At 43.7% G+C, this 14,366-nt stretch overlaps 1 protein-coding gene across 11 annotated transcripts in view; it reads left to right on the forward strand.

Annotated features, from left to right (window-relative positions):
- Positions 1-14,366, forward strand: part of LOC118509621 (la-related protein Larp4B-like) — a 45,367-nt gene that overhangs the window by 3,078 nt on the left and 27,923 nt on the right. Inside the window, exons 1-2 of one of the 11 annotated variants that reach the window (XM_036050467.1) lie at positions 2,068-2,206; positions 9,738-10,643. In XM_036050467.1, the coding sequence (XP_035906360.1) occupies positions 10,634-10,643 (10 nt within the window). In that variant the 5' untranslated portion in view covers positions 2,068-2,206; positions 9,738-10,633. Of the gene's footprint in view, positions 1-445; positions 1,239-2,067; positions 2,207-2,369; positions 2,503-3,039; positions 3,177-7,663; positions 7,840-8,814; positions 8,839-8,957; positions 9,180-9,347; positions 9,516-9,737; positions 10,644-14,366 lie in introns of those variants that run through there. The other 10 variants (XM_036050471.1, XM_036050474.1, XM_036050468.1 and 7 more) reach the window with 10 other exon arrangements.

The following is a 14,366-nucleotide window of genomic DNA, read 5'->3' on the forward strand; positions in this document are numbered from 1 at the left end:
CGAAATAGGGTTAACTTATTTACTTTTCACGCCTCGATGGCGTAGCGATCAATTTAATTTAGTGTCCTGAATTTTATGTTTGAGAGAACCTGCAGGCTCAATATTTGTTCTTGGGAACTATCAGATAGATTGTAAGACCGTAAAAAGGCATCAGGAGCTGATGAGGAGTAACAGTCTGTATTAACAGATTGGAATAACTAGATAGTCCACAATCCAATCTGTACGTGTCTCAGGAGTAGACTAAAACCTATGACAAGCGAGTGTTGAAGATTATGACAAAATATCCCTTACCTTCTCAATGCAAACGTTACCATTTTTCTAACGTCTCTTTAATTTTTTCGAAGCACATGCTTTAAATACTCCATAGAATTTTTCATGGCCTTCCCCCATTGCGTTTAGCGTGTAATTAGTAACACCCGGTTCAAATTTTAATTTCCCTTTTCAGCTCACTCCAACACCTGTTAGCTGCATTACGTACGAGGTAACACCTGTCCCAGCACCGCTCGTTGCTCAACCCACAGTACTGACCGCTTCTAACCTATCCGCCACGACGGTGGCCACCGCTGGACCGACCGTTCAAACGCTCGCTAGCGTAGATGAGTTGATCACTACCTACAACAAGGCTACTGCTACCATTCCGCTAATCAGTACTACGGCAGTTCCTACGGCCGGATTGGAACTGACAACTGTAACACCTGACCGTTACAGCAACAGCAGCAGAAGCAGCAACAGTGGTGCCAACAGTAACCCGCATTACACCGTCGGTGGCGATGAACAAGCCTCCTCATCATGTCTGGTGGCAGTTGAAACGGGTGGTGGTGTACTATCGTTAGCAAATCGTGTGACCAGAACACAGGAAAAGGACGCCACCGATCGAATAGCCGGAGCGGCCATTCGTGGTACGAGTGATCTTCAGGCTGTCGTTAGGAGTGATGCGCGATCTTCGGGTTTGCTAATGGCTGGCACTGAAATGGTTAATGCCGTGGAAGCGGTCGGAACCGGTGTGGATTTTGACGCAAACGTGGCAAAGACCAGCAGTGATAGTGTTAGTGTTGTTAGCTGTAGTCATAGTGAAAGTGTAATATCTTGTGCCAATACAATCGCCAATCAGCAACACTACCCATCGGGTGGTGACAGAGCGCATCGCACCAGCAGCTTGTTAAAGGCGAAGGTACAATGGGCTGTGCAACCGTCTGGCGCTAGCGGGTCCATCCCTCCAACTGGTGGACGTACCGATGGTAAGTGGGAATTGTTTTTCTAATATTAATTTAAGGACGTAAGTTAAAACATTCAAAATTTATTCAGAATCCGGTTTAAAATGTAAAATGCATAATTTTAATCCTATGTGCGTTTCTGATCCACTTAAACAGCTGTAATACAGCTTGTGTAAACATAAGTGTTTGCTTCAAATCGCAACAAAATAATGCTTCAATATTCAAACGAAAAATGTATTTATATGTCCATCCTAAATCATAATTTAGTAAAAGGCGAGGAATTTTGATAGCTAAAAAAAGCACTTATAATTATGACATGTTCGATTCCTCGTACGTTCGTGTAAGTTTCCTTTCTTTTTAAATAAAGGAGAAGAAAAAATATCTGCTATGCAAGCTGCATTGTTTTCTTAAGCAGCTTAAAAGATGCATAACAGCACTGTGGTGCATTTCATAAGCAATTGAACTCAAATGCGATTTATACAAAAAATCGTGTCTACAGATGTTAAGCCAAAAACTATGAAGGAACTAATGCAATGAAGAATTTAGTTTAAGTTGTAGCGTGCGAGTTCCCCATAAAGCTCTACTTCGCCGTTTTTACACTTTCTATTATAGCCATGAGCATGATAAAAATTTTGATACTCTAAATACTAAGCAATATTCGTATATTTATCATTTTCTGAACGCAAATTTTGACAAAAATGCTTGACTTTATATTTGTAACCCACACATGAAAGCTGCTTAGGAGGACGGTACTCCACTGCAACCAAAATGCTTATTGGGTCCAACGGGCAAGCCAAACGTCACAAGCCGCACGTGTGAAATGCTGCTTGGGCGAATGGGCCGAAGCAAAATGGGCCCAACTGTCAGTTCGTCCGTCACAGGCGAAGCGTTAATTGGGTACTTTGCTCGGAAGGTGCCGTGCGCGACGAGTGTGTTTTGGAAGTTTCTCCATCGAATTTCGGTACGCCAAGAAGGCAAAAAGACAATAATCGGTTAGTAGTTTTATAAAACGGCTGTGTGCCATTAATGTGTTTTATCGGTGGTAATCGATGCCTGCTACACGCACGTAGTATCCGCTCGCGAAACAAGTGTTGAAAAGAGGCTGGTAGTAGTGGTGGTATTGGTGGCAGTGGTGAAGGAAAGGGGAAAAGCAATTGCACTGCGATTGCCACGATTGAGCTGCAATTGCAACGGGTAGCCATAACCAGAACCAAAGTCACACACCGTCTGTGTACCATCTAGGCAAGAGCTAGGCAGAGCGACGCGAGAGCGAGACAGTAGATGAGTGGTGAGTGCGCACGTGTACGTAGCTGTGTGCGTGATGTGATGATTGGCTGCTGGCAAATACGAATCTCGCTCTGATATCCGGTGGAAATACGGTTTACAATTTTAACTACACCGTTCAACAAAGTGATTGGCCAAAAAACGGTCGAATAAGGAAAATCGTTCCCTTTGCTTGGTGAAAATGTTGGGCTCGTCTACCCGCGGTCCGGTTTTTGCGTTTGCTGCCATTTCGTAAACGGACAGCAGACAAGTCGTCTGACAAGCGGGCAGTTTGCCATGAGCCGCCATGGAAAGAAATTAGTAACATGTTACAATCGTGCCTGAAACAATTATCATCTCGGTAGCGTCTCGCTGCCTGCCGCTGAATGGAACTGTCTGTGGGCTCGAGGATTGTCTCGAGTCTCGAACAGAAATCCGGTCCTCTGTTTCGAATACTTTGAACCAGACAGCAACGACTGTGCACACACCACTGTAGCAACGGTTGGGATGCGTGTGTGTGTGTGTGTGTGTGTGTACGTGGCTGAAGCACCTAGAGGCAGTGCGAGCGATGGTACAGTTCACACTCCTCACACGGACTGTGCGCGAGTGAGTTGCTCTTTCTTCGTGGCGGTTTTGGCGACCATCGATGGGAGCTTTTGTCGTGGCAGCAACCCGATTATGCAGAGTGTTGAGTTTTCGGTGCGATTTTACTTTTATTATTCAAACACACACACACATACACCCTAAATCTCGTGCGGATGTGCCGTCGTCTCGTGAGCAGGTTGTGAAAAGTTCAGCTGGAACACTGCTATATTTGAAACAGGATATGACGGTGATACGATGGTGTGTATGGTGGTGATATGCACAAGTGGTGTGTGGCCTATCGGTACGAAGGAAGGAAATAGAGAAATCCGTCCTCTGGTCCCTCCGTGTGTGTGCTGTGTGAGCGAAAGAGAAAGCAAGTGTTGTCGGGGTTGGTTCGGCGACGGAAAGTGTGTGTAGTGGTGAATTGTAGTGTGCATCATCGAGAAATCGAGACACACAGAGACGGAATAGAGCCAAAAGGCCAACAGCCAAAAGAAAAATTACAATCGTTCAACGCTCAACCACACAGTTAACAAAAAAATCAAGAAAAAATCGTCTATCGATTGCTTTAAGGGATATTGCAAAAAAAAGAGAACAGTTCAAACCATTCGTCTAAATTTATCTTCCCCACACACAAACACACACACACACATAGTCGGTGTGAGATGTCAAAAAGGTGAGCGTACAATGCTTCTCACATCGCGACCACACACTCACCTATGCTCACAACCTCAGTGTGAATTAGAAATTTTCACCCAATTTCCGATGCCACCTAAAAGGGAATGTAGGATTTTTCACCAGCAAAGGTACATGCGTGTGTGTACTGCTTGCTGGTGGAAGAAAAGGAGATAAACTAGTGGCCCGTAAAAGGGTTACATATACTAGTCCCTTATAATAGCAGAGAAATAGTGTGCAATTCGCTGCAGCCGTTGACCACGAGTTCGAGAAGTCGGGATGATGGTGTGTTCTCTCGTTTCGCATTCGGTATACGGCAAAGGAAATGGGAATTGTGGAACGAACCCATTCCAAATAACATTTGCTACAACAGTCATCAGTAGAGCTTTTTTCCACATTTTACTTTCATATTTGGTCAGCTAATTCGCATGCATGCGATTGATGATGTGTGCGTGCGTGTACCGTTGTGTGTGGCATGTTCTCGATCGCCCGACATCCCAACATATCAGCTGTAGATGTGGTTGTGTGAGTTGAACGGTCGAACAAGAGTTGTGTGCTAGAAAGAGAGTGCGAACTATGGTTTGCAAAAGCGCACCAGAATATACATACATACACATATTCCATTCTCGACCTGTTTCCTTTAACCACATCTGCGTTTTCACGTTGTTTTCCACACCGGAATGAAGCAGTGTGCGCTGTCGTGTGCATGGACCACGGTGTACCCCACGTTGCTGGTGGACTGGTGTGTGAGTGTCAGGTCCTACCCGGTCAGTGTGTTGCAAGAGGAGAAACTGTATGCACAAACACACACTTACACACCCGCAATCGGAACGGATTTTGAAGTCTCCGCTTGCTTTGCTGATGAGTTTTTGATATGTTCAACCAGAAGTGGTTGTTTTACTATTTTAAGCAGTTATTTTTGTTACGTTTTTTACTGCCTATTCATTTGTCATTTGCGTGTTAAAATTACTCTGTGCAATTTTCCCGAAAATGCAAATGTGCATTCAGAGGAGACAGTTCAATGGACAAGGACACGAACAGTGTGAAAATGGCAACATTACTTTTATCTTCGAGAGAGCGAGAGAAAGAGAGAGAGAGAGAGAGAGAGAGTAAGAAAAACTGACAGGACTCTTAACCTTGGCGTGTCGTGTGATATCGTATAAAAAATGCCGGTAAAAAAAGAAATAAATACACCCTTGCACACACGCACACGGAAACATCCCCCACCGTGTTGTTACATGAGCGATCCTTCTGTCTATCTCTGGCAGCACTGCTAGCTTTGTGGGGGGCAGTGTAGAAGTGGTTGGTCAAATCGCTAAAAAGATATCAGCAGCAGCATAATGCAGACATCCCATCGCGTACGGCCTGTACCGGACCGGGCGGACCGTGTGCGTGTGTGCGTGTTTGATTTCGGCAGGGCGACGAAAGTTCACCGGTCACACTGTCGGCCCACAAGAGGAAAAATATTAAAAATGTTATCTAACAACACTTTACCAACCGTTTTTCGGATTTGTGAACTTTTCAAAAAGCTATGTGCCACCAAGGTGAAGAATGTGGTTTAGTCAGGCAGTATAAAAAAAATCAAGAAAGTCTCACTGTAATAGGACCCAAAGATTCATTGCTGTATGCTATGCTCTACTGACTGTACTCTACTTACTTCCAAACCATTTGACTATAATCTTTGCTTAATATCCCCATTCCCGTCTAATATCAACTTCCTAGAACTTCAAACCCAGATAATGCTGCTTTCATTTGGTTAGGGATAGTTTCAGCTTTAAAACAGTTGTAAAGCCATTTCTTTTTTTCGTGTAAATTTACACCTTTATTACACACCAGCAGGTAATATAGTTGAACTTCGATGCCACTGGTATGCGGATGATGCAATGATTCTTTTTCTATGGTCATGCTGCAACAGTTTGGGGAAATACTGCAAAAGATTATGTTTAAGTTGAGAAAAGGAGTTACAAAAAAATGATACTGAATTTCTTACACCAAGTCAGGTTAAACTTAAGCCAACTGAAAACAGCTCAGTTTGTACAATGAAACATCAATCTCTTTTCAAAATTGCAATATGTATTAGTTTGTATCGTAAAATCTGGATGCACTTACACAACAGTTGATAAAAGTTCAAATTTTGTTAACAACAATCGATATTTCAATCATCCCCGTCATGTCAATCAATAGCGACAGTCCCGGCTATAGAATACCGGCCGAACCGCCTCCCTTTAAGCAGAACTGATTCTATAGCTACGTGGTAACTATGTCAAGATAATCAGCTCTTGAAGTAGCGGACCCAAAGAATAAGATTGTTACTAAGATTACAAGTAAATTCTTCACCTTATTGGAATGCACTGTTCCATATTGTTCTAGAAATTTAACCTTTTCTATCTACGGAAAGCTATTTGCGGCTGTTGATATTAATAATCGAAAAAGGAAAAGTCCCCAAAATAATGGGAATTGCACTCTATCTCTAACTTATTTCCAAACGATATGCCTAGGCCGTTAAAATATGATTGATTAAGTTTAGATTTTTCGCTGAGCCTGGAATATGCTGGATGTATACCACATCTCATCCTAGGAAGATGATCTCGGTCGGTTAGTTGACTTCCGGTAGAGGTTTAGAACACTTGCGGCTAGTTCATGGTACAGAACGGATCCAATCTTATCTATCATATTAGCGAAACTGAAATTACTTATCAGCACCGAGTACACTGCATTCTGCATTCTGCATTCATTCTCAATGTGCATTGCTTATTGTTCAAGCGAACTTCAAAAAGAGAGTGAATTGGCAGTAAGAAGTTCGACCTCACGTTTGCTAACGTTTTTTCGGAACGTTGCTTAAATAAGCTTATCTGCATCGGTCAACTATATCTGGCAAATATGCATCTCCGCGAAAGAAGACGATAAAGAAGAACTGGCTATTACGACACCTTCTTTTAGCTCATTTTAGTGCTGCTTATGTCCAAAATAATAAGTAGTAAAGAAAGTAACTTTACCCTTTTCTAACCAAACTTGTCCACAGTGTTCAGTGCATACAGTATTTCACGACGGTGCGTTAGTTTTGTGGTGTAGCTCTACACTCGTCAGTACTAGGTAAAAGAGAGGGGCTTAGTATTCTTCTGCCACGTTTTCTGATGGCATCATCGATCTCGTTTCAATCACTGCACACAGCACTGTAAACTATATCTTCATCATCATTTTATTGCAATCGAGGACAGCGCGAGTGTGCGTTTTTGACTGATTGCAAGTTGGGTAGTTTTATTGGTATTGTTTTTGTTTCCCCTGTCATCCGTGGGCTAAATGTCAGGGTGTGTGCAGCACAAAGAAGATGTGTGGCAGAGCGAGAGAGCGAGAGACAGTATAGCAAAACGCAGGCTGAATGTTTCGGTGTTGTCTTGCTCATTCTCTCCTTCTTTCTCTCGCCAATGTGCTGCACCGTGTGCAGAGTGTGTGTGCGCGTGTGTGTCGGCCACTCTTTTTCTTGCTGTTAATTTTGTTCAATCATTATTCGACCGTGTTCGTTCGTTCGCCTTTCGGCCATATTGGCTCCCTTGGCTTCTGTCATTTCGGTTGTGTCCTCCGTTTTCCGGTTATTTTTCACTTCTTGTTCACCCTCCGCACCATCTCCCCTTGCCTCTTCTTCTTCCTTACGCTTGCCAGACACATCATCGTGGTTGAACTGCTGTGGAGCATGTTGGAAGTGTGTATGTGTGTGTGTGTGGGAATGGGGAGGTTCGCGCTTGTCGCCTTGAATGTATGTGAGCATAACGAGCAATCGTGTGCGCCCCGATACGAGCGGGGTCTGGTAGCGGTTTTGTTCAATTTTACCGAGTTTCGCCTTTTTTTCTTCTTCTTCTGACACACGCTAACGGAACGTAAAAGAAGAAATAGTAATGGGTTTTTGGGTTAGTATAGGTGCGCCTTCTTTGGGGCTGGTCAGAGGTAGTGTGCGATGCGTTGCAAATAATTCGTCGTCTCGGTCGCCGTCGTCGTGTTGTTCCATCGCAGCAACTGTCGAAAATGGATGTTGGGATTTTGTGCTAGTGCGAGAACCAGGAATTGGTAGTCTATTAGAACGCGCGTGTGATCGTTCGTTGTACAAGTATAAAATGGGTGGCTGTCCTAGGAATAAGATGCCGATTTTGCGTCAGGAATTGTGAAGGGAAAATAATGTGGCTGTTACATAAAAGTATTGGTCTGGTTCGGAAGCATTGTACATGGGGCAAAACCAAACGATAGTTGGTTGATTAATGATGACCCCTTGCTTTCATTCTCTCGGACACGGATCACACACAACACCGATCATTCAGCAGGCGAAGCGTGAATTATCATTCGGAGCAATTTGGATGAATTAACAAATGGGTGGAAGAATTGAAGAGTGTGCTCTAGAGCGTGTGGGCCCATCTATGGGTGTTTGGTGCCCATGAAACATCACACGATACAAATAGGGTAAATAGGGGAGAACACAGGAATGCAAGGTTGTTAAAAAGCATGGTAAGACTCTCCGTTTTAAGGCACACATTTTGAGCAGTTCGTTCCCAACAACGAGAACGGAAAGCGACCGCTCGCGTGTGTGTGTGGCTGGTGTGTGAAAAGGAAATTAGTGTATGAAGTAGTAGTGTGATGCTGTCGTAATACTAATCACCCCGTTATCAAGGGTTAGAGCGATAGTGAAAGCAGCAGGTTGTTAAAAAGTGGCACCAGAGAGCGCGGTGAGAAGATGGATGTTTTTTTTTGTGTTGTATTTTGACGTTTATCTCGTACTATCTCTTTTACGCCACAATGGAAGAAGAAGAAAAAAAGCTGTCAAACATTCTCTAGCAAGTGCGTGAAAGAACAGAGACAGCATTCCACACACACACACACCCGGAGCCAGACACGCAGGAAGATTCTTTTGAAGAGAAAGAGAGAAAGAGATGGAAATATGATCGGCGGCACACAGTGTGCGAATTTGAATTGCAATAGTAGTAGTAGCTGTGCAGAGCCATAACCGCACTTCATTTCTGAGTCCTGTTTCTGGTTAACTAAAGCTATTTTTCTTCTCTTAAGCCTAAAATTAAGTGAGGTCCCTTTCACGTCAAATTCTACGTAACATATACGGGTACGGGTAGCTCGAAAAAAGATGGACGTGTATATGTGTGTGTGTGTGCTTACGTTAAGACGTGTATTATCATTTTCTTCAAGAGTAGTATGACCCGAAGGTGAATCGGTCTCGTCACGTTCTGAAGCAACTAAGCTGAAAGTGTGTGAAAGACTTTGTGAAAAAGTGTGCTGCGAAAACAGAATTCTTAGTCGTTAATAAGATACAGTAAAGAGCCACACCACATGCTCCTCTGTATACGTCCCATAAGAAAATTTCAGAAAAATATTGCCTACTGCGATAAGTTCCTCTGTGTGTGTGTGTGTGGTTTTACCGGCGTTTTTTTCCTGGTGTGTGGTGCGGTAGGTTACCGTAGCGATAAAGTGTGTGAGTGTGAGTTAGCGCTTTCTCTTTCCTGCACACACACGCACACGAGTAAGCTGTTGATATCGCAACAGCAAGTGTTTGCATAAACGGCTATGGGTGTGAGTATGTGTGTGCGAACCAGCGAACGACGGCAGAGCACTGGCTCAATCCGTGGTGTGTTGTTCAATTATTTGTTTCCGGTTCGCATTCGACGTCGCCGTTAACCCATCAACCGGGAGTCCGTCCAAATGGTGGGCACGTGGAGTGAAAGGCCAATCGGAATTGATCCGACCGTTTTCAAGCGTTAACCAGTCCGACCGGGGCCCGAAAAGGTTATTGGTGAAAATAAAATTTTCATCGTGGCTATTGCGGGACCGCGAGTGTTTTATAGTGTGTGTGTGTGTTGTGTACATGTACTACACTCGAGTAGAAGAATAATTTATCAGAAGAATTGTGCAGTGTGTTGTGTTGGGTGTACGTACGTGTGTTTGCGAAAAAGCGAAATAGTGAAAAGTGAATATTAATTATTTGGTTTTTCTTCTTTTTTCTTAAAGAAATTGATTTTCCTTCATTCACCGCCGCTAACTACGATTTGTGGTGTGCCCTGAAGTGTGTGCTTTTTGTGTACCGTGTGTGATGTGTATTTGTGTATGAGTGTGTGTGTGTGTACTAAAAGTCGACGACGATTTAGTAAGACACCCGACCGTTCCACACGTGAGTGCAATTTGACGTGTTCAACCCGGTGTGTTTGCTGGAATATGTACACGTGTGCAAGACCTACTACTACTACGGCACATCCATTACATCCGGCTTAGAGCGTGAGCCAGAACGAGAGAAGAGATATCGAGAGTGTGTGGTGAGAGCGAGTGTGTGCGAGTGCGAGAGCTCTGAACGCGCACAGCCACCAATCGTTCGAACGGTTTCGAACAGGTTCGGCGAGGTATCCTTTGGAGGTACGAGTACCAGCAGCATTATTGTTGAAACTCTGCCCTTTTTGCAGTTCGGTGCAGCAGCAGAGACATAATCACACACAAATAGACAAAGTCTGTGTTGTTTTTGTCTGTTCCGTTTCCGTTGGGTTTTTTTTTGTTGCGCCACACCGTGTAGTCCCACAAAAGAGTCTGTGCGGTTAATATCCGGTGATCACTTGGCAGCGAGTGACAAAACGGAGCGCTTAAACGTGTAGTGCGATCCCCCGGCAAAGGAAGAATCTGATCGCCATACAACCCTCGGCTGTGTATTCTCACCACACGTAGAAAATAACACACACCCACATACACACTTCCACAATAACGACGAACAACAACAGTACGGAGCGACGGCGGCGCCTTTGACGGCGACCGTAAACTCGCCGACCGTTTGCGACCACCACCGCCCCAGCGCCACAACCCATCCCCGGTGGGTGGGCAACAGCGCGAAACAAATCCAAGCCGAGAGCCGGCAAAGAAATATGGATACTGGTAAGAGGGCCACCCATGCCATCCCTTTCCATCTAGCGATAAGTTAATTATGTGTGATAAAAGTGTGTGAGGATTTGTTCTCTGTGAGCTATTCCCGCGGGACGGTTAGGGAATGTATGCTTCCTGGGTCTTTCTAAGTTACACCGCTAGTATTGGGAGTTGCCGAATTTCCTCTTAATATCTACTATTGGGCTTGCAACTAGTGGTCACATGCCCTGTGAAAAGTTGGGACTAATTTGCTAAATATAATTAAGAACGAGCAAAACGATATAATACTATTAATGATCGCCAAAACTTGACTTGAAATGCCAGAAATACTAGGAAAAACTCACTTAGACTTAGTACTGGGCAGAATTTCGAGAAAGACCTCCACAGTTTGGCCAGATGGTAATAGATGCGTCTACTTCAAGAATTAATTTTCACTTAAAAAATCCTATCTAAAAAAAGAATCTGACTCTTAGTTGCTATCATCGGAAACAAGCAATCGATTAGGAGTAATCGAAAGTATTCACAGTCTACTGTTAGATAGTTTTATGGAAACGGTTTAATAATGATTGGGAAGAATCTTAACGTCTTTCGAACAAATTGGTTAGGTTTACGCGCTGATTGTATCCGATCTGACCTATTAGCGGACATTGGGTACGAGACATCTGGGGCATTGAGATAACATTTTCCTTTCTCTATCAAAAACCTCCTCGATAGTCATTTTTATCTTCTTCTTCTTCCCTGAACCTTGAAAGATTTCGGACAACCATTTTATTTTTTTCTATGACTTGATTTTATCCGTAGCTAAGTAGTCAGCCTTGCGTACGGGGAGGCGATCTGGATGGGTCTTGATCCCCGGTACTGCTTTGTGAGGATCGACACCGCTGTCATTTGGCCACCAGACTGTCGGTGTCGGTGATTTTCCCTTCCGATTTTTATGATATACTAATGGTATGTACCAAAGCTTTGAAACTCTCCTAGTCTCTCTGTGTGTAGTTTTGTTGCCGGCTGGAACGGTATCACAGCAGATGTCTTCAATAGATTACCTTTTGGTCCGTAAGCCCACACTGGCTACAACAAATTTTCACCCAAAATAGGATCTTTAAAATGAAGTATGCGAGTAGCGGTCACATCTTCCAGTCACAGTGAACAGTCATATAAAACAGTACAATGAGATAAGAATAGTGTACATTGTAGTACCGTAACACGCCCTTTTTTCTTCAAAGTTGACTAGACCACTTTGCTAGAAAACAGCTTATAGAAACCATAAGTTTTAACGACCACCGACTGGGACATAAAATCCTGCCGCCGATGTTCGATGACGAATCCTCCCTGGCATTCCGTAAATGCATTTATAACGGCACTTTTTAGGTCGTTAAATGAAAGATGCACAATTAATTGCTTCTGTCGGCATCACGTGCGCTGCCTGTTGGAAGAATACAAGAGGCGCTGTCTGTGGTGTTGCATTCAATTCATCTACAAAATAGTTTCGCTGGTGTTGTTTTAAATGGGTTTTTTTCCCTATAACTTAAGCTAGCGAAGCAATGTGGTGATTCTAAGTTTAATCTGTTTATGTTCTTCTGACCATGTTTTATAAGTTACGATTATAATACCAAACTCTGTGGATTGCCTTCAATGCTCTAAATTGGGATAATAGAATGTGAAACAAGTGAAAACCAACAAGATAACAGTCTTCTGAAGACTCGTCTCTGAGGCTAATATCATATCACCATTCTACTCCCAAAACCTTTGGAGCCCACATAGGGATTCTTATCTCGGATCTGCTTAAATGGCCCACAAAAGTCGTCCCCTGAATGACGAAAGATTAGAAGCATAGTTGCGGAAAGGCTGAAATCAAAATTTTCCATCAGCAGTTCTCTCTTCCACACGGGTGGAATCTCCCCGGGAATGAAAAGCTGATAAATTTCCATCGCTGTTATCTCCGGATGACATTTTGAAGCGTTTCACGTCGGTGTACGTTATCGTTTCACACTTTCGATCTTATCTCGCACCATCATCTTCTTCTCCTGTGGTTGTTGGTAGAGGGTCTCTTTGGCCAAAAGGGAAGCATCATTCTCTCTTCTCGTGTGTATGCAAAAGAACACACGTTGTAGGAATTAAATAATAATCAAACATTTGTTTTCAAAAACATCGAAAGAATGTGGAATGTCCCGTCAGGCTATTCCGCAATACTTGTCTACGATTTTAATGCACAATCAGCAGTTAGCAGCAAATGGTGGCCTTACACTTGCTGCCGCTTCTCATTCTTATGCTCACACACTGATAAGATGTGGTGTGGGGTGTGTGGTCTCATATCTTGATGGATTTACGGCGGGGGGAGGTCGGTTTTGGTTGGTTGGTTGTACCACAAAATCACATGCTCTCGAGCAGCAGCAAACGCATTTTTCTCGCCCAAAAATTTCGGTTTCATCGGGGCGTCTGGTTTTTCTTCTGGTTTTCTGTGGTCGATTATCTGTCGACAATGAATGAGTGGTTTGCGCTGGGCTGGGGGAAAATATGTGTGCGACCTTCTCTTCAAGCAGTTGGTGTGATATGGACGTTAACGAGCAAGCAAGCACGGGTCGGTATATGCGTTGTTGACTGATAAGAAATATTACACTTTTGCGCCTCCCGAGATGAAGCTGTAAGATCCAGCCAGCCGTACAAGAACGATTTTCTTAGAGTACTGTTTTTAGAATATGGAGTGCATACCTAATAGCGACTTAGGCCTCAAGGGATATAATTAGTAGTATTTCTTAAAGTTGAAGTAATACTTTACTACACATTACACATTTAGGATTTTGACTAGATCTAATGTTAACAGCATTCCAGTAGTCGAAAGTCAAAATCCATATCAAAATCGCTTAGCACATCATATCATACCTTTATTAGTGGATGGTAGCTTTTTCTTCTCGAAAGGTCTCGGTCTGCCATTTCTGGCTTTCTGTGACTTGATTTTAGCTGAGCAGCTGGATGGGATTAGACCTCCGGTCCTGCTGTGTGAAGACTGGCGTCGTAGTCGCCTTGGCAATCGAATCACCCCCTGCAGTTCAGGATCAGTTATAAAAAAAACTCAAGAGGACTACTTGGCCAGCCATAACTGACTTCCTTTCCTAGTTTACCCGGTGAGGAACGTCACCGCGAACGCTTCGACCATCGCACAACCTTTTTCTTCTTCTTCTTTATTGGTCTAACCGACCTCTTAGGCCTTGGTCATGCCTGCCATTTCTGGCTTACTAGTCTTATTGCTACCGCATAGTTGGATAATCAGTCCTTACTATGGGGGACGAGACCCAGATGAGATTTGAATCCCGGTCCTGCCATGTGAAGACTGGCCCCGCATTACCAATACCACCGGGCCGATCGGACTACCAAGACCATCAGAGCCTACGTATGCTCTACATAATGGAGGTAAAGATAGGTTGAGGGACTATCAGAATCAACTCCGACCCACCTGTTGATGACTCTGATTTGTTAATGTGGGGAGTTCGGATGGTACTCGAAGTCGTTTATTGCTGGCCCATAGTTCCTTGTCGATATATCAGACAAAAGCAAATTATTTGCTTCGACATGTTGTTCTAGTTTGTCTTACTTGCTTAATTACGTTATCCGGCTGAGATGCGCTCGATCAAAGTCTATGGGATTGTGCCTGTCGCATGCTGCCTGCATGCAGCGCCCAGCTAGTTAGCAATATTATGACTCACCTGCTAAGTACGCAATTGTCGTCTGTGCATTCAT

The sequence above is a fragment of the Anopheles stephensi genome, chromosome 3 (assembly GCF_013141755.1).
Source record: "Anopheles stephensi strain Indian chromosome 3, UCI_ANSTEP_V1.0, whole genome shotgun sequence".
NCBI classification, from domain to species: domain Eukaryota; kingdom Metazoa; phylum Arthropoda; class Insecta; order Diptera; family Culicidae; genus Anopheles; species Anopheles stephensi.